Source organism: Ovis canadensis, chromosome 3, assembly GCF_042477335.2.
Source record: "Ovis canadensis isolate MfBH-ARS-UI-01 breed Bighorn chromosome 3, ARS-UI_OviCan_v2, whole genome shotgun sequence".
Taxonomy (NCBI): domain Eukaryota; kingdom Metazoa; phylum Chordata; class Mammalia; order Artiodactyla; family Bovidae; genus Ovis; species Ovis canadensis.
In genome coordinates, this window is record NC_091247.1 from 212,537,490 (window position 1) to 212,564,438 (window position 26,949).

The 26,949-nt window shown below is 38.3% G+C and overlaps 1 protein-coding gene across 1 annotated transcript in view; it reads left to right on the forward strand.

Moving 5' to 3' along the window:
- LOC138437828 (alpha-1-macroglobulin-like) overlaps positions 1–26,949 on the forward strand; it is a 68,816-nt gene that overhangs the window by 20,861 nt on the left and 21,006 nt on the right. The window contains exons 8-17 of the mRNA XM_070292368.1: positions 2,279–2,363; positions 5,170–5,293; positions 8,914–9,028; positions 11,286–11,395; positions 12,093–12,254; positions 12,750–12,977; positions 16,951–17,014; positions 21,791–21,933; positions 22,481–22,630; positions 25,485–25,649. Coding sequence (XP_070148469.1) covers positions 2,279–2,363; positions 5,170–5,293; positions 8,914–9,028; positions 11,286–11,395; positions 12,093–12,254; positions 12,750–12,977; positions 16,951–17,014; positions 21,791–21,933; positions 22,481–22,630; positions 25,485–25,649 — 1,346 coding nt within the window. The remainder of the gene's footprint in view (positions 1–2,278; positions 2,364–5,169; positions 5,294–8,913; positions 9,029–11,285; positions 11,396–12,092; positions 12,255–12,749; positions 12,978–16,950; positions 17,015–21,790; positions 21,934–22,480; positions 22,631–25,484; positions 25,650–26,949) is intronic.

Below are 26,949 nucleotides of genomic sequence, written 5' to 3' on the forward strand. Positions count from 1 at the left end.
GGGGCTCCAAAATCACTGCAGATGGTGACTGCAGCCATGAAATTAAAAGACGCTTACTCCTTAGAAGAAAAGTTATGACCAACCTAGATAGCATATTCAAAAGCAGAGACATTACTTTGCCAACTAAAGTCCGTCTAGTCAAGGCTATGGTTTTCCCTGTGGTCATGTATGGATGTGAGAGTTGGACTGTGAAGAAGGCTGAGCGCCAAAGAATTGATGCTTTTGAACTGTGGTGTTGGAGAAGACTCTTGAGAGTCCCTTGGACTACAAGGAGATGCAACCAGTCCATTCTGAAGGAGATCAGCCCTGGGATTTCTTTGGAGGGAATGATGCTAAAGCTGAAACTCCAGTACTGTGGCCACCTCATGAGAAGAGTAGACTCATTGGAAAAGACTTCGATGCTGGGAGGGATTGGGGGCAGGAGGAGAAGGGGACGACAGAGAATGAGATGGATGGATGGCATCACAGACTCAATGAACGTAGGTCTGAGTGAACTCTGGGAAATGGTGATGAACAGGGAGGCCTGGTGTGCTGCAATTCATGGGGTTGCAAACAGTCGGACACGACTAAGCGACTGAACTGAAATGAACTGAGAGAAGTTAAAAATTTACCAAAAATCATGGAGCCAAGAAGCATAAGAGATTTTAATAGTTCCAACTGACCCTATTCAAACATAAATTGTTAACCAATATATTGTGTCATCTACATGCATCTCTTGATCTATATCTTATAACAGGGTGTATTTTCTGGGATTACATCCTTGCTGTCTGTAACCTACATGTAATTTACGCTAATAATAGTTCTCAGACATTGAAACCATCTTATTAGTTATCAATTATGTAGAATTTCTAAGGTAAGTTAAATATATCATGCTGTGGATAAGGAGTTGTTGTTCTACTGCTAAGTCATGTCTGACTCTTTGTAACCCAATGGACTGCAGCATGCCATGCTTCCCTGTCCTTCACTATCTCCTGGAGCTCACTCAGACTCATGTCCATTGAGTCAGTCATGCCATCCAACTATCTCATCCTATGCCTGCTCTTATCCTCCTGTCCTCAATCTTTCCTAGCATCACAGCCTTTTCCAATGAGTCAGCTCTACACATCGGGTAGACAAAGCATTGCAGTTTCAGCTTCAGCATCAGTCCTTCCAATGAATATTCAGGGTTGATTTCTTTTAGGACTGACTGGTTTAATCTCCTTGCTGTCCAAGGGACTCTCAGGAGTCTTCTCTAATACTACAGCTCAAAAGCATCAATGCTTTGGCGCTCAGCCTTCTTTATGGTCCAACTCGCAAACTCATACATGACTACTGGAAATACCATAGCTTTGACTATATAGGCCTTTGTCAGCAAAGTGATGTCTCTGCTTTTTAATACACTGTCTAGGTTTTTCATAGCTTTTCTTCCAAGGAGCGAGCAGCTTTTAATTTCATGGCTACAGTTACCATCTGAAGTGATTGTGAAGCCCAAGAATATAAAATCTGCCACTATTTCCACTTTTTCTCCATCTGTTTGCCATGAATAGGAGACTTATCACAAAAACAGGATTCTCCTGTCTCACCAGAACTGCCATGAGAATTATGGAACAGGGATTAATTGTAGGAACAACTAACCTTAAATACAACTGTGTGGGAGAGGCTGGAAAAGTCAGAGTGCCTCAGGAGGAGCTGATGGATCTGAGGAAATTACTAACCAGGCCTCCTGAAGCAAGGGTGAGGATGTACAGATCAGAACTTTCAAGAGCACATTCAGATTCCAGAGTGGACCACTGAGGGAAACTGGTAGAAGAATCAATGGGAGGATGTTAGCTCTCCCTCCTCCCACTTTGGTATTTCTATAACCAGGTGTCTGATAGTGGGCCCAGGGTCTCTGTGAGTCAGCAGGGTTAGAAGTTGGGAAGAAGAGCTAGAGCAGACAGGGTAAAAAATAAGGACAAACTGAAAGTTTCTGGCCCCTCTGTACCTGTGACCAGGTCTAATCATGGTGACCTTCAGAGACTAATGCAGCTGTTTCCCTCCCACCTTTGAAATCTTGGACAAATTCTGAGGAGAGTCTAGGAACTATAATATCAGCCTAAGTTATCATGGTGCTAACTGCCCATGGGTATGAATGGCATCTCTTTTTTGCCAGTAGTGACCTGCTGCTCCTTATTGTAATTGAAATCACTTCAGGTGACTCTTTGTTACAAGATTCTGTAATAGAATCATTACTAATACTCTTGCAAGACTTTCTGCCTGCTCTCACATTTGTGTTTTTTTTTTCTTTTATTGATAACAGTTTTGCCCAAATTTGAGGTCCAAGTGAAAATGCCCAAGAAGATTAGTTTCCTAGAGGATGAATTTGAGGTTTCTGTCTGCAGCTTGTGAGTTACATTTTATCATCTCATTTCTATTTCCCTACCCTGTTTGTATTGCACATAATGATTACTGACCTTCCAACTATTTTAATTAAAGAAGGAACGAGTCTCTCCAACTTGTCTGAGCTTAGACCAAGGAGCAGGGGTGATAGCATGCAATATGTTTACTACTGTTAGTAAAATTATTAACTGAGCATTTAAAATGTGCCAGGCAATGTTCAAAGCGCCTTGCACTTATTTGCATTTTTGTTCTTATACTAACCTTGTGAGATGAGGATAATAATTCTGATTTTACAAATGAGGGAACTATAACATATAAAGAATAAACTAATTTTTTCAAGTTCCTACAGACAATAAATGGCAGATTGGAATTTAAATCCAACAGTCTGGCTCCAGACCCTGAACCTTTCTGCATAATTCTATATTGCCTCGGCAAGTAACAAAAAAATACATATAGCTGCATGAAGCATTTCTATGTCCCAGACACTGGACTAAAGTGAACCCAAACCATCTAATTCTGGAGCCCATAGCTTCCATGTTATTCCATATCTTATTATCTCCAATTTTGTATTGTCCCTAATTTTTTTAACTCTGGGAAGCTAGAAAGAAGTTAAGCAGACCCTCTATCTTAAATGCTGGATATATTAATATAGAATTAAAAATACATGCATTTAACTCTTTTGCAAAGTAGAAATAGAGATACAGACATAGAGAACAAATGTAGGGACACCAAAAGGGGAAAGGGGTGTGGGATGAATTGGGAGATCGGAATTGACATGTATACACTACTGATACTATGCGTAAAATAGATAACAAATGAGAACATACGAGATAGTGCAGGAAACTCTACTCACTGCTCTGTGGTAACCTAAATGGTAAGGAAATCCAAAACAGAGGGGATATATGTATAGCTGACTCACTTTGTTATACAGCAGAAACTAACACAATATTGTAAAACAACTATACTCTGGTTTAATAAAATGAAATTTTTAAAAAGAAATAAAATGTATGCTATTTATTTCTTCTCTGATTGCCTTTGGGCAATAAAGTCCCCTCCAGTTACATCAAGGAGGTTGGATTTACTGCTTGCTTTTAAAAACAACATAAAAAACCATGTGTTTTCCTTCTCACCAGCTTTGATGCTTTACATTTTTTCATCAGGGAAAAAGCCTTTTGCTTCAGATTTAAAGAGAAGATTCAACAAAATGACTAAATTTAGTAAATAATGTATTACTTTATCAGCACTTATAGAAATTTGAAGGGGAGGAGACACTAAAAAGGGGAAGCTTGGGGTTTCTGAGACCAAACTTCGCCTACTTCACAGTTTGGACAGGGTCTCAAACTTAAGCATGCATGAGAAGCTATGGAGGTGCTTATTTCAAATGTAGATTCCTTGTCCCCACCTCTAAATCTGAAGAAGGATTTGGTACTCTGAATCTCACTGCATGTCTCAGGGAATGTCCATGGAGGTGGTCCAGAAAGCATACTTTAAGAAACAATAGACTGAGTTCAGCTTCACATCACGCCTTAGTCTGTTCAGGGTATCATAACAAAATACCACAGACTGAGGAGCTTATTAACAACAGAACTGTATTGTTCACAGTTCTATTGTTGTCCTGTTACTCAGTCGTGTCCAACTCTTTGCGACCCCATGGACTGCAGACACCAGGCTTCCCCATTCTTCACCATCTCCCAGAGCTTGCTCGAACTCGTGTCCACTAAGTCAGTGATGCCATCCAACCACCTCGTCTTCTGTCTGCCCCTTCTCCTCCTGTTCACAGTCCCAGAGGCTGGGAAATCCAAGATCAAGGTGCCTGCATGGTCACATTCTGTTGAAGGTCTTCTTTCTGGTTCAGAGCATCTTCTTGTGTCCTCACATGGAAGGGGGGACAAGAGATCTCTCTGGAACCTCTTTTATGAAGGCACTCCCCCATTCATGAGAACTTTACCCTGCTCCCAAAACCCTCACCTCCTTAACTATCATCCTTTGGGATTTAGAATTTCAACATGAATTTCAGGGTGACATAAATATTCAGGCCATACATCACATCCTTCCATCAGATTTGGCAGAATCCAACTATCATGATACAGTTCATTTGTGATATTTTTCTTCTGTAGCTAGTGCTTTCCCATTTAATTCCTCACTTATCCTCTTAAAACATATATAAGTTAGGGAGGACTTAGAAATACACTTTTGGGACTTCCTTGATGGTCCAAATGGCTAAAAATTGGCTAAAAATTTGCCTTCCAAGGCAGGGGGTGCAGATTCAATCCCTGGTTAGGGAGATAAGATCCCACATTTTGCTGCCAAAAAAGCAAACATAAAAAGAAGCAATATTATAACAAATTCGGGAAAGATTTTTAAGTCCACAACAACAACAAAAATCTTAAAAAATAAAACCAGCAAACAAACAAAAGCAATACACTCTCTATGTTTCTCTAATTTTTTTCCCTAAAACAACTTTGGAGGTACTGACAAAGCTAGAATCATAACCTAGATAATATGACAGCAGAGAAAAAAGGAAATAGGCAGTTTTATAGTCAAACCTCAACTGAGAGGAAGGTAAGATCTGAGAAAAACCACATTGTTACTTTTCCATTTGGAGGTGTTTCAAAAATAATTCAGTACTCATAAGTATTTTCTTTTAGAGGTATAGATAAGACTGTTTCAGAATAAGTATTTCTAAAGTGCTAATGCTGTGAAAGGAAATGCAATTGCTGTAGATGAGTAAGATGAATGATCAAATCATGTATAGGAAATGTGAGTAATTTATGTTAAATATCTTTTTGTATGACCACTTTATTGTTACAGATACACATATGGAAAGCCTGTCTGTGGTCTGGTGACGATTAATGTATGCAGAAAATATTTGCAGTACATTTCTCCCTGCTATGGAAAATATCCAAAAAGCATCTGTGAAGAATTCAGTCAACAGGTATATGGAAACCACTCTCCCCAGGACACTAACACCAGATCTTGTTTTCTTGTGACTGATAATACAATAAAGAACACAATACAACGCAACATAATACAATGTAATAAGAGAGCAGTGTTTGAATTAGTCACCTAGGAAAACTGTGGAATAGGGAAATATTTTAAGATTGCCTGGCAATAATCAGAACCCACTTGAACATAGGGCTCATGGATTTATGATAGTATTTATTTGGCCAGTTTTGCAATTTCCTTTTGATAGCAATCAAAATGCCAGGTTTCTGGGCATAAAAGGATGTGGAAGTCTCCAAAGTTGACTTTAATCAAACAGAAAACAGAAGAAAAATATGGCAAATGTTAAGAACCGGGCCTGTGGGAGAATCAAATGACACTATGGAATCTAACCTGCATGTGGGAGTCTATGAGATCAGCATCAGGTTGAAGAGAGGGGGACCAAGTGAAAAGATGGATGAGAGTCCTCGATTACATCAGAGATGTAAAGGAAACAGCAGCAGGACATGCTGTATTAAGAAATGAAATGTAAAAAAAAAAAAAAAGAAATGAAATGTATGAATTACTGATTTCAGAGGAAGAGTACAAAAAAGGTCAAGGTGAGGCACTGTGAACAGACATTGTCAGGTGTGGAAAAGCAAGGTATCTAAGTTGCAGAATGAAAGGCTAAGGTGGTAAACATGATGATGAAGGTCAAGATGAATACTAATAAGCAAGATAATCATGAGAGAAATATAGCTGTCAAAATCTTTATCAAATCAGGGAGACTAAGATTCATTTTCATTTTCAAAAGAGCCATGGCATCTGTATATAAGTAAATTAAATTGATTAAAGTTGTGCAATAAATATTTATTGTTCAATAAATATTTACAGGCAAGAATATTGGAATGGGTAACCATTCCCTTCTCCAGGGAATCTTCTGAACCCGGGGATCAAATCTTGGTATCCTGCATTGCAAGCCCAAATTAAGCATGACTAAATTTTACTATGCAATAAATATCATGCAAACAAGTAAAAAATGAAAACAAAACTTTATTATAATATGGAACCTAGTGTTTAGTTTAGAAATCTAATTTCTATAATGAATCATCTAGTCAATAAATATATGTGCTTTCATTAATGTCCTAGATATCAAGAAAACACAGTTAACAATTCCTAGTCAATATTTAGGCTTCCCTGATGACTCAGCAGTAAAGAATCTTCCTGCAATGCAGGAGATGTGGGTTCGATCTTGGGTCAGGAAGATCCCCTGGAGAAGGAAATGGCAACCCGGTATTCTTGCCTGGAGAATCCCATGGACAGAGAAGACCAGTGATCTATAGTCTATGGGGTGGTAAAAGAGTCAGACACAACTGAGCCACTGAACAACTACAGTCAATATTTAGGTCGAGATCATTACAGAGGCTTCTTCAGTTCAGTTCAGTCACTCAGTCGTGCCCGACGCTTTGTGACCCCATGAATTGCAGCACACCAGGCCTCCCTGTCCATCACCAACTCCTGGAGTTCACTCAGACTTACGTCCATCGAGTCAGTGATGCCATCCAGCCATCTCATCCTCGGTTGTCCCCTTCTCCTCCTGCCCCAAATCCCTCCCAGCATCAGAGTCTTTTCCAATGAGTCAACTCTTCACATGAGGTGGCCAAAGTACTGGAGTTTCAGCTTTAGCATCATTCCCTCCAAAGAAATCCCAGGGCTGATCTCCTTCAGAATGGACTGGGTGGATCTCCTTGTAGTCCAAGGGACTCTCAAGAGCCTTCTCCAACACCACAGTTCAAAAGCATCAATTCTTCAGTGCTCAGCCTTCTTCACAGTCCAACTCTCACATCCATACATGACCACAAGAAAAACCATAGCCTTGACTAGACGGACCTTAGTCGGCAAGTAATGTTTCTGCTTTTGAATATACTATCTAGGTTGGTCATAACTTTTCTTCTAAGGAGTAAGCGTCTTTTAATTTCATGGCTGCAGTCACCATCTGCAGTGATTTTGGAGCCCCCCAAAAATAAAGTCTGACACTGTTTCCTCTGTTTCCCCATCTATTTCCCATGAAGTGATGGGACCAGATGCCATGATCTTCGTTTTCTGAATGTTGAGCTTTAAGCCAACTTTTTCGCTCTCCTCTTTCACTTTCATCAAGAGGCTTTTTAGCTCCTCTTCACTTTCTGCCATAAGGGTGGTGTCATCTGCATATGTGAGGTTATTGATATTTCTCCCAGCAATCTTGATTCCAGTTTGTGTTTCTTCCAGTCCAGCGTTTCTCATGATGTACTCTGCATAGAAGTTAAATAAGCAGGGTGACAATATACAGCCTTGACATACTCCTTTTCCCATTTGGAACCAGTCTGTTGTTCCATGTCCAGTTCTAACTGTTGCTTCCTGACCCGCATACAGATTTCTCAAGAGGCAGGTTAGATGGTCTGGTATCCCCATCTCTTTAAGAATTTTCCACAGTTTATTGTGATCCACACAGTCAAAGGCTTAGAACGTGTTATGTCTGAGTTGTGTTTAGAAGAGCTGTAACTGTTGGCCACAATGAGAGTGGAAGCAAGAAAAGATATTTAAGGAACAATGTACACAAAGAGATAAAATTACAAAATACCATGGAATGTTGGGAAACACTAGCTATGTTGTATTCAGTTCAGTTCAGTTCAGTCACTCAGTCATATCCAACTCTTTGCCACCCTATGAATCACAGCACGCCAGGTCTCCCTGTCCATCACCAACTCCCGGAGTTCACTCAGACTCATGTCCATTGAGTCAGTGATGCCATCCAGCCATCTCATCCTCAGTCGTCCCCTTCTCCTCCTGCCCCCAATCCCTCTCAGCATCAGAGTCTTTTCCAATGAGTCAACTCTTCGCATCAGGTGGCCAAAGTACTGGAGTTTCAGCTTCAGCATCATTCCCTCCATAGAAATCCTAGGGCTGATCTCCTTCAGAACGGATTGGTTGGATCTCCTTGCAGTCCAAGGGACTCTCAAGAGTCTTCTACAACACCCCAGTTCAAAAGCATCAATTCTTCAGCACTGAGCTTTCTTCACAGTCCAACTCTCACATCCGTACACGACCACAGGAAAAACCATAGCGTTGACTAGACAAACCTTTGTTGGCAAAGTAATGTCTCTGCTTTTTAATATGCTGTCTAGGTTGGTTATACATTGCATTAGTCATGTCCAACTCTTTCTGACTCTATGGACGATAGCCCACCAGGCTCCTCTGTCCAAGAGCTTTCCCGGGCAAGAATATTGGAGTCGGTTACCATGACCTCCTCCAGGGGATCTTACTAATCCAGAAATCGAACATGCATCTCCTGTGTCTCCTGCATTGGCAGGCAGGTTCTTTATCACTAGCGCCACATAGGAAGGAAAGTTTAATATGACAGAAATGGGATAGGCTTTCAGAAGTGAGGGGAGAAAGCAAAGGTTTGCAGTGATTTGATGCAATGATTAGTGAACAAATTTTGTATCACCTGGGGGAAAAGATAAGCACCCAAAAGGTGAACAAAACATTTGTAAAATTTCCTTCTATGGCCAACACAAAATCGTCATTGGTTGAAAACTGACTTTTTAAAATCACAAACCAGAGAACCCAGGACTTCTCTTCCTTTCTTTTCAGACAGACGATGAAGGTTGTTTCACACAACTAGTAAATGCTAAATCACTTCAGCTGAAACAAAAAGGATATGAGAACACATTAGAAGTGGAAGCCAAGGTCAGAGAGGAGGGAACAGGTTTGTATTATTATTAAATGTGTATTAATTTGCTGAACATTTATCAAATATTCAATCCATTCAATACTTTCTAGTTTCTGGGGACTGTGTTAGTGATATGGTCTCTGCCCTCAAGGAATTAGGAATCTAAAAAGAAATTATACATATAAATGGCTATGTATATATGTATCTATGTATTATATATGACCATAATAAAATCTGGAGGCTTCCCAGGTAGCGCTAGTGATAAAGAAACCGCCTGCCAGATCCCCTGGAGGAGGGAATAGCAACCCACTCCAGCACTCTTGCTTGGAGAATCCCATCAACAGAGGAACTTGGCAGGCTATGGTCCATAGGGTTGCAAGGAGTCAGACACGACTGAAGTGACTTGGCCCACACCATAAAGTTTTCACAGGAAGCTAATAAATAAGGGCACAATAAGTGTGAAGAGAGATAGTTTATTCTAATATAGACCAAAAAAAAACTTCTAAAAAATAGCACTTGAGCAGATTTGAATAGAATGGATTGTATTTAGAAACAGTAATGCACCAGAAAAGCATAATAAGCATAAAAAAAATGTCTTCAGTCCCAAAGGAATCTTTAAAAGTAGGTTTGTTATAAAGGTGTTTAGAAAAGTAAATTGTATACTAGAGAGGTTAGACTTTCTTATGAAAGAATTAGATATCTTCAGCTATATTTAAGGAGAATGACCTAATAAACTATTTTTAAGTTAATTCCAAAAAAATTCATATAAATAAAATAATTGTTAATTCCGAATAAAATGCTAACTTAACAGAACCCTTAAATATAAAAAAAAAAATAGCAAGTGAACCATACAATGCTAATTACAAGGGAAGGCAATGATAAAAAGTAAAAAAAAAAAAAAAATCTGTTAATGCTATTAAAAGTATGAGTCCATACCCAGAATTATCATAATGCTGTTTTGAATATTATCCACTTTTTAAAAATCATGTTTTCATCACATAGAAAAAAACACAAATTTCACTTTTCTTCAAAGGGATGTCAATCCTAAATGAGATTTAAAACATTTGAGTAAAACTTTAGTTTTTTCACCTCAAGCTATTAAATATTTTCCAATTGCCATTTAGTAGTTTTATATAGAATATACAGTACTTAGACTACTCAGAGAAAAGAACATGGCATATATTATAATTATACAATGCAAAAGAGGGCTTTGGTTATATTTTTATATTTGTAAAGTTAAAGTTTGATTTGAATAGTCACTTTTATTTTTTTATTGTCATTTCAGTTTAAAAAATATAAGAACAGGAAAAAAAAATTTAATTTTAGCAGGCGTGAAAAGGACAGGCTAGATGAAAAATATGTTACAATGTGTTAAATCAGAATACTGTCCAAAATGACCCCAAAGACTACAATTTTGGAGGTCTGGGAAATGAAAATATCATTAACTAAGATAAGGAAAAGATGAGAAAGAATTATGGTGATAAGGATTTGTCTAAGACAATTCATCATACCTCAGAATATCAAAATGTCAGTTGATTCACTCGATGGACAATTTCAAAAGAAAAGTCTGAGCAAAATCAGGATCCGAAATGTAAATCTGAAACCATTCTTATTGTATTCAGATCATCCTAAGAGAAAAAGCAAGTGTTCTGAAAGTAAGTTAATTATCATTGCTAAGTTGAGGCTAGAGATGGACAAGGAGGGGCTGAAAAACTGAAACACCTACAGTCAGAAGATTAGATAAATAGGCAGAATAAAACTAGAAGACACAGGGTTAGAGAAGGAAATGGCAACCCACTCTGTATGACTAGGTGATTGAGCACACATAGGGTTAGAGTTGGGGGGAATGAAAAAGTAGTTTCTTTTGATAGAGGAAGACTTTAGATAATGGAGGTAAAATACAGATCACACTTCACTGAATGAAAAAGCCCTGGATATTGGCTATACTTTTCACCATGTGCTGGAAAGAAGGCTTTTGCTGGGGAAGGGGTTTCTGACAGAAATTTAAGAATATTTTTAGGCCAGTGTGAAGAATCAAGTTGTTCCCAGATGGTTGCTGGAGAGGAGCAAATCAGAACAAGATCTCTGAGGAAATGATGAAAAAATCTCCTCAAGAACATGGATGGAACAAGCAGGATATTTGTGAAACGAGAGAATTGAGGAATTATAGATGTCAATGAAAGAATAAGAATATATGGATTTTTTTTTAATAATGGAGTGAAGCTGGGATGGGATAGGAGGTGAGGTGAACAGAACATATAGAACAGTTCAACTTTTCTGAATTATCCTTCAGGGTTGGAACTAACCGGACATGGATCAAGTGAAATCACAAACACCTTAAGCAAACTGAAATTTACTAAAGTGGATTCACATTACAGACGTGGGCTTCCTTTCTTTGGGCAGGTAAAGTTTCTTTTCAATATAACCATATTTGTGGGCATGTGACTTCTAGGAAAACCAATTTTTATATCAAAACTTATCTTTTAAATGAATCAAAATTCTTTTGTTATACAAAAGCAAAATTTATTATAAAAACAAACATTTATTTAGAGTGAGTAAAGAAATTATAAAAACTTAAAAGGCAAACGCCTTATATAGGGCTTCATGGTGGCTCAGCAGTAAAGACTCTACCTGCCAAGCAGGAAACCTAGGTTTGATCCCTAAGTCGGGAAAATTCCCTGGAGAAGGAAATGGTAACCCACTGCAGGAGATCCCATGGACAGAGGAGCCTAGCAGGTTACAGTCCACGGGGTCGCAAAAGGTCGGACACAACTGAGCAACTAAACAGTGACAACAAAAACAAAAAGAAGCCTTATAATGAGATACAGAACAACAAAGATGAAGAAAGCTGGGGAAGGTAACACCGTGAATCTACTGTTGGCAGTTCTCGATTAAACGCTCATAAGTTATCTAAACAGAAATGTCAAAAAGCAAAATATTTTAGAGTCCAGAAAACAAATCTTACTTTTATATGCTAAGATCTTCATTAGATGACAATGGCCAAGGTGTCAAGAAGTGAACACAATAGAGTGGAAAATGTTATTGCTATATAACACCTGAAATCAGCTTTCACTTTCGTATTTCTCTTTCCTACTTCTAGGTTCTTCTAGTTGATGAGAAGGATCAGCCAATCCCCAATGAGACTGTAGTGGTCAATGTGGATATGTTTCAGTACAGTGCCAGATTTACTACAAATGAGCATGGTTTGGTGAACATTTCCATTGATACCAGTAACTTCACATCTTCTTTCATTTCAGTTGGGGTAAGTGGAAACATAATACAAAATAAGAAATAAAAAATTCTGTCAGAAAGCTTTCACTTTAGACTTTATGACATGATCTAGTTTCAGGAGACATTTATTAAACCATCTTGACAGTCCCTTGAAAATCCAACATTTTTATAGCTTTATTACAAACTCGATTTTAATTGTTTCTTTGGTAAACCACTATTTTCATTTTGTGTGAAATATTCTAATGTCCTTATGCAATGTACAACCATAAGGATATTAAGAAAAAGTTATTGATCTTGATTATGAGTGAATGTGACTAAATTCATACAGTTTAACTTTAAATAAACTTAAGGGAAAGTTGTTTATAGGTTACTCTTTATTTTGGAAGGCAGCCTATAATGAAATCAAGTAAGCATGGGTCTTGAAAAATCTTCAGCAAATGACAGAGTGACTTTATATATATATATATACATATATATATAATGTTAATAAAAATAACTTACTTAAGACCTTTATTCTATCCATTAGGTCACTTACAAACAGAATAACTACTGTTTTGATAGCAGATGGGTTGAAGAATCTCACATACCAGCAATGCACACTGCAAGACATATTTTCTCCCCAAGCAAGAGTTACATTCAGCTTGAACCTGTGGCTGGTACTGTGACCTGTGGGCAAACACAGGAGATTCGGGTGCACTACATCCTGAATCGACAGATTCTGACAGATGAAACGGAATTAACCTTTTATTATTTGGTAAGACTAAAAGCCACTGTAGCTCTTCCTAATTATATAAACCCTATAAAGATTGCTATTTAGTTGCTAAGTCATGTCTGACTCTCTGCAACTGGGATTTCCCAGGTAAGAATAATGGAATGGGTTGCCATGTCCTTCTCCAGGGGATCTTCCCAGCTCAGGATCGAACCCAGGTCTCCTGCACTGCAAGTAGATTCTTTTCTACTGAGCCACCAGGGAAGTTCCAACTAAAAAGATAGAATTTGTATCTAAATCAGTCAGTTCAGTTCAGTTCAGTCACTCAGTCATGTCCGACACTTTGCCACCCCATAAATTGCAGCATGCCAGGCCTCCCTGTCCATCACCAGCTCCCAGAGTTCACTCAGACTCACGTCCATCAAGTCAGTGATCCCATCCAGCCATCTCATCCTCTGTCGTCCCCTTCTCCTCCTGCCCCCAATCCCTCCCAGCATCAGATTCTTTTCCAATGAGTCAACACTTTGCATGAGGTGGCCAAAGTACTGGAGTTTCAGCTTCAGCATCATTCCCTCCAAAGAAATCCCAGGGTTGATCTCCTTCAGAATGGACTGGTTGGATCTCCTTGCTGTAATGACTTTTATATCAATATAATTTGTTTCTGTGTTTATGAGTGAAAAAAAGTTGCTTCCTAGCAAATTAATGCTTTAATTTTTCATTCATGTTCTAGTCGCCCCTGAAAGTTTAAGTTTTTTTCATTTTTTTCTGAGATCCATTGGAAAATTATTGAACAGAAGAGGAAAACACTTAGGCGACATATTAGTCAGAAAGAATGTTTTATCTTAGAACTCAGTAGATCAATAGACAAAAGATAAAAATCAAAACAGTCAATAGGAAATAAAATGTATAAACAATCTTTAGGAAAAACGTTGAATTTTACATTAATTGGAGAAGTGAAAATTTTAAAAATAAAACAGTAGACTTTTACTCCTATAAAAGTTCTAAATAATTTATGAGTTCAAGAATTTGTGTGTGACTATAGGCAAAAGTACATTGACAGGCATATTATAAGTTGGTATGATACTTTTGGGGTCAGTATACCTATTTACATCCAAAAACTAGAAATATTCAAAGCTGGTAATTACCCAAGTAAGACTTTTGAACAAAAAAAACTTATGTGTTAGAAAATTCTGTATAGGAACATATAATATATATAGTATTTTTGTAATTCTAAAAAAAGTAAAATAATTGACAGTAAGTTAGAATCCTAGTTTTATTGCTTCCTAGTTATGTGACCTCAGGTAATTTACTTAATCTCATCTGTAAAGAATAATGTCAATCATCTCATAGAGTTATTGTTGTGATCCACACAATCAGAGGCTTTAAAGCAAAGAGTCAATAAAACAGAAGTAGATTATTTCTGGTATTTTGTTGTTTTTTCAATGATCCAGTGGATGTTGGCAATTTGATGTCTGGTTCCTCTGGTTCCTCTGGTTCCTTTTCTAAATCCAGCTTGAACATCTGGAAGTTCTCTGTTCACATACTGTTGAAGCCTTGCTTGGAGGATTTTGAGAATAACCTTGCTAGCATGTGTACTGAGTACAACTGTGCGGTGTAGTTTGAATATTCTTGGCATTGCCTTTCTTTGGGATTGAAATGAAAACTGACATTTTCCAGTCCTGTGGCCACTGCTGAGTTTTCCAAATTTGCTGGCATATTGAGTGTAGCACTTTCACAGCATCATCTTTTGGATTTGAAATAGCTCAGCTGGAATTTCATCACCTCCACTAGCTTTGTTCATAGTAACACATCCTAAGTTCTGCTTGACTTCACACCCCAGGTTGTCTGATTCTAGGTGAGTGATTACACCATCGTGGTTAGGGTCAGGCAGGAGGAGAAGGGGACAACAGAGGATGAGATGGTTGGATAGCATCACCAACTCAATGGACATGAGTTTGGGTAAACTCTGGAAGTTAGTGATGGACAGGGAGGCATGGCATGCTGCGGTTCATGGAGTTGCAAAGAGTCAGACATGACTGAGTGACTGAACTGGACTGAACTGAAGCCCTTTTTTATACAGTTCTTTGGTATATTCTAGAGGCTTTCTTGGTGGCTCAGATGGTAAAACATCTGCCTGCAATGTGGCAGACCGGGGTTCGATCCCTGGGTCGGGAAGATCCTCTGGAAAAGGAAATGCCAACCCACTCCAATACCCTTGCCTGGAAAATCCCATGGACAGCAGAGCCTTGTATGCTATAGTCCATGGGGTTGCAAAGAGTCAGACACAACTGAGCGACTTCACTTTCTGTATATTCTTGCCAACTCTTCTTAACATCTTCTGCTTCTATTAGATTCACACCATTTCTTTCCTTTATTGTGCCCATCTTTGCATGAAATGCTACCTTGGTGTATTTAATTTTCTTGAATACTTATGCTTCATTGACTACACTGAAGTCTTTGACACAGTTTTCCACAACAAACTGTGGAAAATTCTGAAAGAGATGGGAATACAAGATCAGCTTATCTGCCTCCTGAGAAACCTGTATGCAGGTCAAGAAGCAACAGTTAGAACCAGACATGAAACAATGGACTGGTTCAAATTTGGGAAAAGAATATGTCAAGGCCGTATATTGTCACCCTGCCCATTTAACTTCTATGCAGAGTGCATCATGTGAAGTGCCAGTATGGATGAAGTACAAGCTGGAAGCAAGATTGCTGAGAGAAATATCAACAACCTCAGATATGCAGATGACACCACCCTAATGGAAGAAAGCAAAGAGGAACTAAAGAGCCTCCTGATGAAGGTTAAAAAGGAGAGTGAAAAAGCTGGCTTAAAACTCAACATTCAAAAAACTAAAATCATGGCATCCAGTCCCATCACTTCATGGCAAATAGATGGGGAAATAATGGAAACAATGACAAGCTTTATTTTCTTAGACTCCAACGTCACTGCAGATGGTGACTGCAGCCATGAAATTAAAAGATGCTTGCTCCTGGAAGAAAAGCTATGACAAACCTAGACAGTGTATTAAAAAGCAGAGACATCACTTTACCTACAAAGGTGCATATAGTCAAAGCTCTGGTTTTTCCAATAGTCATGTACGGATTAGAGAGGCGGACCATAAAGAAGGCTAAGAGCCAAAGAATTGATGCCTTCAAGCTGTGGTGATAGAGAAGACTCTTGAAAGTCCCTTCGACAGCATGGAGATCAAACTGGTCAGTCCTAAAGGAAATCAACCCTGAATATTGATTGGAAAGACTGATGCTGAAGCTGAGGCTCCTATACTTTGGCCACCGGATGCAAAGAGCTGACTCATTGGAAAAAATCTTGATGCTGGGAAAGATTGAGGGCAGAAGGAGAAGAGGGTAACAGAGGATGAGATGGTTGGATGGCATCATCGACTTAATGGACATGAGTTTGAGCAAACTCTGTGAGATGGTGAAGGACAGGGAAGCCTGGTGAGCTGCAGTCCATGGGATTGCAAATAGTCAGACACAACTGAGCAATGAAACAACAGCAACATCGTTATTGCCAGAATTAAAGAAAAATCTTAAAATTATTTAGTTCAGTACCAGACACATGGAGAGTGTAAATGCTTTTAATTTTTTGCAGTTTTTTAAAATAAAGGCAGCAATAGATAATACTTACATTATATTTTATACCTCCCTTTCACTATATATTGCTTTGCATATAATAGATGCTTAAAATATATGTTGAAAGAATATGTAAATTTAAAATATTAATATCTAAGATAAGTAGTAAATAGTAAGAAAATTCTAAAACATTGTAAAATTACATGTTTGTTATTTAAAGTATATTGTGTGAAGTTTATTACTTAAACTACACATATTGGAAAATATTGGAAGAGAAATTTAGTAAACAAAAGTAACTTTTGGGTTGAAATAGTGAGATTCTTGTTATTTGTGAATTATAAATATGTTATTTGTATATTATAAATATGTAAGTTTAAAAACTACCCTTTAAAATGATACTAAACATGTTTCCCTCTGTCTTCAGATCAAAGCAAGAGGAAGCATTGCTCAATCAGGAACCCATGTGTTATCCATTAAACAAGGAGAGTGTAAGTATTTTCAGGATTTCCTATTTTTTTTTCTCTTAAATTGCTCTAAACACTTTAGCTATTTCTTACATCAGAGCAAATGGCTACCAACTTTCTTCCATCAATCAAAGATGGGGAAGCTGATTTTAAAAATAAGAATACTAGGTTCATTTTAGTACTTTTTAAAATCCTTTTTATAATGTTTCTATATTTTAAATTTTGTCTGTAAAGTAAAATATATTCATTTTATTATTAAATTTTTTAATGCAGAAAATAACTGAAAAATGAAAATAATCACCAAAGAAATATTTTACTCTGTATGATTTTGTATTAGTTTCTTATTGCCTCTGTAGGAAGCTTGCTGGCTAAAAACCACACAAATTTACTTTCTTGTAGTTCTGTAGAAAGGAATCTTACTGGGCTAACATCAAGGTGTCAGCAGAATTAAATTCCTTCTGGAACTCCAGAGGATTACCTGTTTCCTCACCTTTTGCAGCTTCTAAAGACCTCCTGCATTCCTAAATTTATGGCTTCTTCTATCTTAAGTGCTAGCAAGACACCATCTTCAAGTCTCTCACTTGTATTCCTGCCTCTCTCTTTTAGATCATACTTTCCTTCTGGATTTTCTTGAATCATAAATATCCATTGATATCTGTTAATTAACTTTTCAAGGAATGCTCTATTACCAAAGAGACGTCTGTTTAGTCTCTTTGTTACATATCCCCAGGCTAAATCTCATAAGTAGCGTCCCTTTTTTCCTGTTCATTTGAATTATAGGCTGTCAGTTTACCAAAACAATTTTTATTTTTTAAAAAAAAAGCATATTTGGAAAGATCAAAAAGTCCATTCACCCAAGGTGAGTGAATATTTTCAAGAAAAATGAAGAATATGTATTATAAAGATTAGAACATATTTGTCTTTTATTTTTGACACACCATTTCTCACATTAGTACCTGACACACAGTGAGTATGCAATACATATTTTTTAACTAATTAGTAAATGAAGATTAAGAAATTTCTTTATGATTTACAACTTAAATTTTTTGGAAAAAAAGTTTCCCCATCAAAACTATACTTCAAGAGAGTCTATCTTCCTATCTTGATATAGCTCATAATAGGAGCTTTGCATAAAAACATTAATAAAACATGATCATTGCCCTCAAGATGCTATATTTTTTGTGCACTCTTCTGCTTATATGTTTGAATAAATCCCATTCTTTACTAAAAATTCTAATGGAAGAACTTAGAATTAAGTACTATTTCTTTATTTTGTAAAGTAGAAAAATTGCTAGTGAAAAAAAAAAAAAGTCTCAACTTGCTTAAGATAAACTACTGTGCCAAGAAGGGTCTCTTTTCACTCTATTTCTCTTTTTATCTCTTTTTATTTAAGCAGTTCAACAAAACATAAAGCCAGCATTGCACTTCAACATTCTTCAGAATTTTCCAAATGAAGATTGATTTTTATTTAATCTCCTAACTCTATTTATTCACCACCTTTGTTGAAATAATCATAAAAAGCTGGAATAAAAAGACCTTTATAATTAATCATGACTTTTAGATTGTGCTTAAAATCTTGTAATTCTTTGAATTTCAAATTCATCTGTTATTAAATTTCTACTAACTCTATCACTAAGTGAAAGCTTTTTTTTCTAGTCTATCCATTTTTCCAGCAGCATGAGACGACCAAGGCCATAATAAAGACATACCACTCTAAACCCTGCTCACCTTAGATTCTCCTTAGGTCCATAAAATCTCTTTTCTAGATAAAAACTCTCTTACTAAATTTTTTTATTGCTTAAAAAAATTGAATTCAGGTACTCAAATATGGAACAGTCCCTCTAATTTTCCATTTATCATGGATTTTTATGGGACTGAACATTATCTTGGTTTTTCAAGAGCAGGTAAGTTTGTTCCCAATAGCATATCAAAAGCCAAATTTCCTCATGAGGAAATTTCTTCAAAATTAGTTCCTGCTTCCCTTGTCACTCAGCTGGTAAAGAATCTGCCTGCAATGCAGGAGACCTACGTTTGATCCCTGGATTGGGAAAATCCCCTAGAGAAGAGAAAAGCTACCCTTTCAGTATTCTGGCCTGGAGAATTTCATAAACTGTATAGTCCATGGGGTCACAGAGAGTCGGACACGACTGAGAGACTTTCAGTTCAGTTCAGTTCAGTTCAGTCCCTCAGTTGTGTCTCCCAGAGTTCACTCAGACTCATGTCCATCAAGTCGGTGATGCCATCCAGCCATCTCATCCTCAATGAGTCAACTGTTCGCATGAGGTGGCCAAAGTACTGGAGTTTCAGCTTTAGCATTATTCCTTCCAAACAAATCCCAGGGCTGATCTCCTTCAGAATGGACTGGTTGCATCTCCTTGCAGTCCAAGGGACTCTCAAGAGTCTTCTCCAACACCACAGTTCAAAAGCATCAATTCTTCAGTGCTCAGCCTTCTTCACAGTCCAACTCTCACATCCATACATGACCACAGGAAAAACCATAGCCTTGACTAGATGGACCTTAGTCGGCAAAGTAATGTCTCTGCTTTTGAATATGCTATCTAGGTTGGTCATAACTTTTCTTCTAAGGAGTAAGCGTCTTTTAATTTCATGGCTGCAGTCACCATCTGCAGTGATTTTGGAGCCCTGAAAAAAAAAGTCTGACACTGTTTCCACTGTTTCCCCATCTATTTCCCGTGAAGTGATGGGACTGGATGCCATGATCTTCATTTTCTAAATGTGGAGACTTAAGCCAGCTTTTTCACTCTCCTCTTTCACTTTCATCAAGAGGCTTTTTAGCTCCTCTTCACTTTCTGCCATAAGGGTGGTGTCATCTGCATATCTGAGGTTATTGATATTTCTCCCAGCAATCTTCATTCCAGCTTGTGTTTCTTCCAGTCCAGCGATTCTCATGATGTACTCTGCATAGAAGTGTAATAAGCAGGGTGACAATATACAGCCTTGACGTACTCCTTTTCCTATTTGGAACCAGTCTGTTGTTCCATGTCCATTTCTAACTGTTGCTTCCTGGCCTGCATACAGATTTCTCGAGAGGCACGTTAGGTGGTCTGGTATCCCCATCTCTTTCAGAATTTTCCACAGTTTATTGTGATCCACACAGTCAAAGGCTTTGGCATAGTCAATAAAGCAGAAATAGATGTTTTTCTGGAACTATCTTTCACTAATAGAATTTAAATCCTACATAGTATGTTAAGTATCTTGAGAGGTGAAATGGGGAGAAGGAAGTGTCTCCATAAGATAAAGCATACTTTATTTTGATGATAGCTATGTAAATGGTTGTTTTTCCACTTGTCTTGGATTTCTGGGAAGCTGTTAAATTTAAGCACTCTAGTGTTTAATCGTTCATTATGGCATCTTAATAATTAATTCCTGTCTATGTTTAGCCCTGCTTCAGAAATTTAATTTCATATGGTTTTAGTTTTATTACTTCAATTTTTTTTTACTAATTCATTTTCTAAATTTATTTTTAATTGGAGGATATTTGCTTTCCAATGGTATATTGGTTTCTGCCATACAAAAATATGAACCAGACACTAGTTCACATTTATTTTAACCCTGCTGTTTTGTGTATTTCCCCACAAGTTGCCCTCAAATATTCTATAGATGTATAAGACAACAGCTTTAAAATAAATGTATGCTACAAAGATCAGACAGAACAAGATTAAAGGTGCGTGAATTAAACACTATGTAATTCACACAGAAAACAACTGAGATAGATGCATTATAAAAATCAGACGCATACTATATTTTGTACATGATTATGTGTACCTGTGCTTTTGCTTAGTCACTCAGTCATGTCCGACTCTTTTCAGTCCCAGGGACTGTAGCCTGCCAGGTTCCTCTGTCCATGGAGATTCTCCAGGCAAGGATACTGGAGTGGGTTGCCATGCCCTCCTCCAGGGTGTCTTCCCAACTCAGGGATTGAACCCAGGTCTCCCACATTGCAGGCGGATTCTTTACCAGCTGAGCCACTAGGGACGCCCAAGAATACTGGAGTGGGTAACCTATCCCTTCTCCAGGAGATCTTCCCGACCCATGGATTGAACCAGGGTCTCCTGCATTGCAGGCCTATTCTTTACCAGCTGAACTACCAGGGAAACCCATGTGTACCTATATCTCTGCTCTATTGTAAATGGCCTGAAGATAAAGACTGTGTTGCATTCTTTGACTTGCCCTCATGCATATGACAGGCTTCCCTGGACATGACTGAGCAACTAAGCACATTCGTATGACAACACTTGTGCTGACTGTATCATAGAGATCAGTAAAGATGTCTAGAAGTTCTTCTCTCTTGACTTCTTAATGTCTTTTTTTTAATTTAAAAATAGAGACTTACTGAATGTTCTTTCCTTCTTAAGTAGAGGAAATTAACAATGTAATCTACATCTTTAAGGAAAATAGTATCAGTAGTTCAGCATATGTTTACTGAATACTACGGCATAGAATCTGCCTGCAATGCAGGAGATCCAGGTTTGATCCCTAGGTGGGGAAAATCCCTTGGAAAAGGGAATGGCAACCCACTCCAGTATTCTTGCCTGAAGAATTCCATGGACAGAGGAGCCTGGAGGGCTACAATCCATGGAGTCACATAGAGTCAGACATGACTGAGAGACTAACACTTTCACTTTCACTGCAAGCGCAATGGCATAAAGGCAAGTCTTTTTTGTAACTTTAGTACACTCCACATGTAAATAAGTCAAATAATTTGAGAGGCTCCTCTTCCTAAAACTGAAGCTCTTCCCTCCTCCTAATCTATTATCTTGAACTTTCTTTACTTTGCAGTAAAAGGGGTATTTTCCTTCTCCTTTCGAGTGAAATCAAACATTGCTCCTATAGCCCAGTTACTTGTTTATACCATTTTACCTAATGGAGAAGTTGTCGCAGATACTGAGACGCTCGACATTGAAAACTGTTTTGCCAATAAGGTGGGTGTTTTGTTTAAGCCCAGTCCTTTTCTTCATCTCCTCTTTTTGAAACATGGAAAATAAGGAACTTATGTTCATTAAAAGACGGTCAGGTGGTGCTTCTAAAACTTTCTGCCAAAGGATCTCTAATAGCAGAGAATGATAACAAAAGCTGAGTAGTTCAAAGCAGGTGGCCATTAGCACGATTTCTTGCAAGTCTCTTGTTTTATCTGAAAATTCATGAGGAATTCAAAATATATTCTAGGGACTTCCCTGGGGTGTGTGCTGTGTGCTAAATTGCTTCACTCAGTCCAACTCTTTGTGACCCTATGGACCATAGCCCACCAGGCTCCTCTGTCTATGGGATTCTCCAGGCATGAATACTGGAGTGGGTTGCCATGCCCTCCTCCAGGGGATCTTTCTGGTCCAGGGATCAAACCTGCATCTCTTACCTGCATTGCAGGTGGATTCTTGATTACTAGCACCACCTGGGAAGCCTGGGGTAGAAGAGTGTTTTAAGATTGTAACAATTGGAAAATTCATTGCTATAATTATATCCTCCTTACAGGTAAATCTGAGCTTCTCCTCAGCCCAAGGCCTTCCAGCCTCAAACACCAGCCTGAAGATCACAGCCGCTCCTTACTCTCTCTGTGGCCTCCGAGCCGTGGACAAGAGTGTCCTGCTAATGAAGCCTGAAGCTGAGCTCTCACCTCAGTCAGTGAGTCCCATCTCAGTCTCGGATATCAGAAAATACACACATGATATGACCATTTCTGGAAGCTGGAAGTTATACCTGCAAAGGACAAGTTCTTTAGAGTGTCAGGAATAGTGCACTAAGTCACATAAGAGTTTGAATTCTACTAGTTTCTGAAAAAGACATTGCACAAGATGCTTTCCACAGATCATCTCACTTCATTGTCTGCTACGATGTATCAAAGACTGAGCAATCTTGCCCACCTGTGCCTCGCACAGTCCTCACGTGTAAAAGATGCTCAACACATTTTTAATGAGTAAAGAAATGAATAATTCCTTAAGGAGGGCATTATTACCTTCATTTTATGGAATAGGAAAACACAACAGAGTTAGATTAAGGAACTATAGAAACAATGCACCAAAAAATATATTTTAAAGGTTAGAATTTGAACCAAATTTTATTCAATGCCATGTCTAACACACCACAGTTCCAGATAGTATGTGAAATGTCAAATTTTTAAATATTCTCCAAAGTCCAGGCACTTACTTGTTTTAAGTATGGACAAAAGAGATTTCAATCAAACTTTTAAACATGTTTCTTGGGACTTCCCTGGTGGTCCAATGGATCAGACTCTGCTTCTACCGCAGGGATCTCAGATCCCTGCTTGGGGAATTAAGATCCCATATGCTGCGCAGCACAGCTTGAAAAAAAAAGACGTTTCTTATCATGAAAAACTTGTAAAAGAGTTCAGTTTTACAGTCTTCACTGTCCATTTATTCATTTAACAAATATCCACTGCATTTTGACTACAAGATAGTGCTCTGAGAATAAGAGTTCTAGTGGTGAAAAATAGATGTGGTCTTTGAGCATTTTAGATTCATAGTCTCATGTGTTAAGCAAGCAAGCAACAAAAACACATTAACAAATAGTAGTTCTAAGTGTCAGTAAGTATCATTTAAGGAATAAACAGGATGTTGAGATGAAGAAAACAGTTGAGCAAGTTTTAATGTAGTGATCGGGATCTCTTCTTAGATTGTCAAATAACAGGGGCAGGGGCAGGGAATGTAAAGAATGAAAGCAGCATGGAAGTCCTGAGGCCAGAACAACAGAGTGTTTCCAAAGGAAACGGTAATGACCTCCCATAAAGTGGTGAGAGAAAAGGATGGTAGAGGCAGTTGGTGGAATGAAAGTCAGGAAGATCATAAGGAGGACCGTGAACTTGGAGTGGAATTAGGCATTGACAGCAAAGTGAAAAGTGAAAGTGAAGTCTTTCAGTCATGTCTGACTCTTTTGTGATCCCATGGACTGTAGCCTACCAGGATCCTCCGCCCATGGGATTTTCCAAGCAAGAGAACTGGTGTGGGTTGCCATTTCCTTCTCCAGGGAATCCTCCCGACCTAGGAATTGAATTGACAGCAAAGGCAATGATATATCAGTGAAGAGTTTAAAGCAGGAGAGCGACGATTTAGATTTACCTAGTTATGAAGATCCTGTTTGCTGTTCTGAGTGTGGGAGCAAGAACGAAAGCATGGAAATAGGAGGCTATGGTAGTAGCTTAGATAAGAGATGACAACAGGTCCGCATGGAGTCAGTGTGTCTTTAGCAGCCTGAATACTGTACGACTGAGCAGATGGCCTTATGATGGGGCTTCCCAGGTGGTACTAGTGGTAAAGAACCTGCCTGCCAGTGTAGAAGACATAAGAGATGCGGGTTCTATCCCTGGAATGGGAAGATCCCCTGGAGGAGGGCATAGCAACCCACTCCAGTATTCTTGCCTGGAGAATCCCATGGACAGAGGAGCCTGGTGAGCTACAGTCCATAGGGTCATAAAGAATCGGACACAACTGAAGCAACTCAGCGTGCATGCACAAGGCAAAAACTGAACTAGAATGAATTTATTTCTGGGTTAACTTTGCATCTAGTTTCCTCCTGAGTTAAACTTGGTCCTACAGCAGTAGACTGGGGGGGAAAAAAAACCTGGTAAGGATATAATCACATAAAGTGGGAAAAGGAAACAAATTAAGTATTTACAGAGGTTGTTTCTAGGTGATGGATATGAATGACTTCTATTCTTTCATAATGCTTCTCTGTGCTTTCTTTTAAAAGTTGGACCTAGGGTCTGTCAAACAGAGTGCAGTATGTCAGAAAAAGAAAAACAAATGTATTGATGCATATATGTGGAGTCTAGAAAAATGGTACTGATGAACTTATTTCCAGGGCAGGAATAGAGACACAGGCAGAGAGAATGACATATAGGCACAGGGTGGGGAAGGGGAGAGTGGGGCGAACTGGGAAATTAGGACTGACATATATACACTACCATGCGTAAAATAGATGGTTAGCAGGAACCTGCTGTAAAGCAGAGGAAGCTCAGCTTGGTGCTCAGCTTGGTGCTCAGCTTGGTGCTCAGCTTGGTGCTCTGCGATGACCTGGAGGGGTGGGATGAGACGTGAAGCGGGAGGATGTTCCAAGAGGGAGGGGATACATGTATACATATAGCTGATTCACTTTGTTGTACAGCAGAAGCTAACACCACATTGCAAAGCAATTATACACCAATAAATATAAATAAAATTCAAAAGATAATTAAAAAAAAAAAAAGGAGGCATTTGGGCTGGAGACAAAGAGACTTGAGTTTTAGGCTAAATGACCTCTGAGTCTTCCATCAATGAATTTGATTTCTTTATACATTATTTTCTTTTGTACAACAAAAGGATTGGGATCCATAACCTTTGATATCACTCCATGATTTCTGTGTCATGTTTTATAATGTTGCTATGGGAGTATTAAATAAACACCAAGATCTCTTAAACTCCAGATTGAACATTATCTCACTTTATAAAATACATAACAGTTTTTCCTTTGTTCTACTTTGCAGGTGTATAATTTGCTACCAGTAAAGAGAACCTTTAGCATGGGATATGGAGACCACATGAATGAAGATGGGGAAAAATGCATCAATGCGGAAGACATAACTCACAATGGAATCATTTACGCTCCAAGGCAGCTCATCAGTGATGATGATGTTTACAGTATCTTTGAGGTAATTCCTCTTCTTAAAAACACAACCTAAATTGATCTCTGCATCATCATCAAGATGGAGAAGAAACGGATTTCTAAGCTCCAGAATCTGATCTTCCTCTCAACCACCAAAAAACAAAGCTATGATTAACAGAAAAATATTGAAATGTCAGAAGCATGGAGAACTTTGTACACACACAGACAGTCAGTCATGAATTTCTCTGACACTTTAAGAGCAAGGGGTATACTTTTAGGGCCCACAACTTTAACCAAGTTGATCCCAAAGCTAGTTGTCACCGTCATATATCCTCTCAGTGATTCTCAGAGATTCCAATATTTGAGAAAAACAAAGCAAACATTTCCCACAGAGCCTCTGACATCCTTAAAAAGAAAAGTGAATACTCTGTCGGCAACCACTGCAACAGGCATTTCACAATAAATGACTCCGCAAATGACTGAATACATAGAGTAAAATACTGCAGCCAACAGTTTCAGTGCAGTAAAATTTCAGGTGAATTGAAAGTAGCTGTTCATACAGAAGAATTTATAAAACTTGCAGTGGAAGCATTAGCATGCCTTAGGTACCCTGGAGCAAATGTGTATCTTTAACTGCAGTTAGGCAGAGTTATGAAAGGGAAGTTTATCCAAGTTGTGAGATTAAATCTTAGCTCCACCAAAAAGGACTGAAAACACTCTCTATACCTTGAGGAAGCCATGTGTCGTACTGCTGTGGAGGTCTGCAGCTTAGCTGAGAGCAGTTTAAACCTCCCTTTTCTGAAGCCTCCAGAATCAGTTGGTGATGGAGGGAGAAAAAGAAGGCTCTTTATTAACTGTTAAATGTTTCTTTCTGACTTCTTTCTCCCTGTTCCATACCACAGCCACCACTGACAACTGTGCTTCAGAGTCCCACAGCTTCCCTAGCACTCTAGAGGACAGCAAGTAGTATTTAACTGTGACTAATATTGAAGAAGGAGGAAGTCTGTAACAGGAATCAAGGAATCAAGCTACTGTGGATGTCTGCATGGGTGTTTTGCATGCAGAGTTTCAGTATACTTAAAACTGAAAAAGAAAAAAAAAACGAAAGGATAAATCACAAAAGGGATGAGCTGAACACAGATATTCAGGCAAAGGCATATTTCCCAATAAAACAAAAACAAAGCAAAGTGTAATGACTATGAAGAAAAACCTCCAATATGCAACCCTACAATTTCAAATGAAAAGAAACAAAAAACTATTCTCTGCAACAAAGTTAATGTGTGGTTTAAGGCAGGGGGAGGAAGGGAAGAAAAACATCCAAAGCTAAAACACTCAGTTTCTTGGAG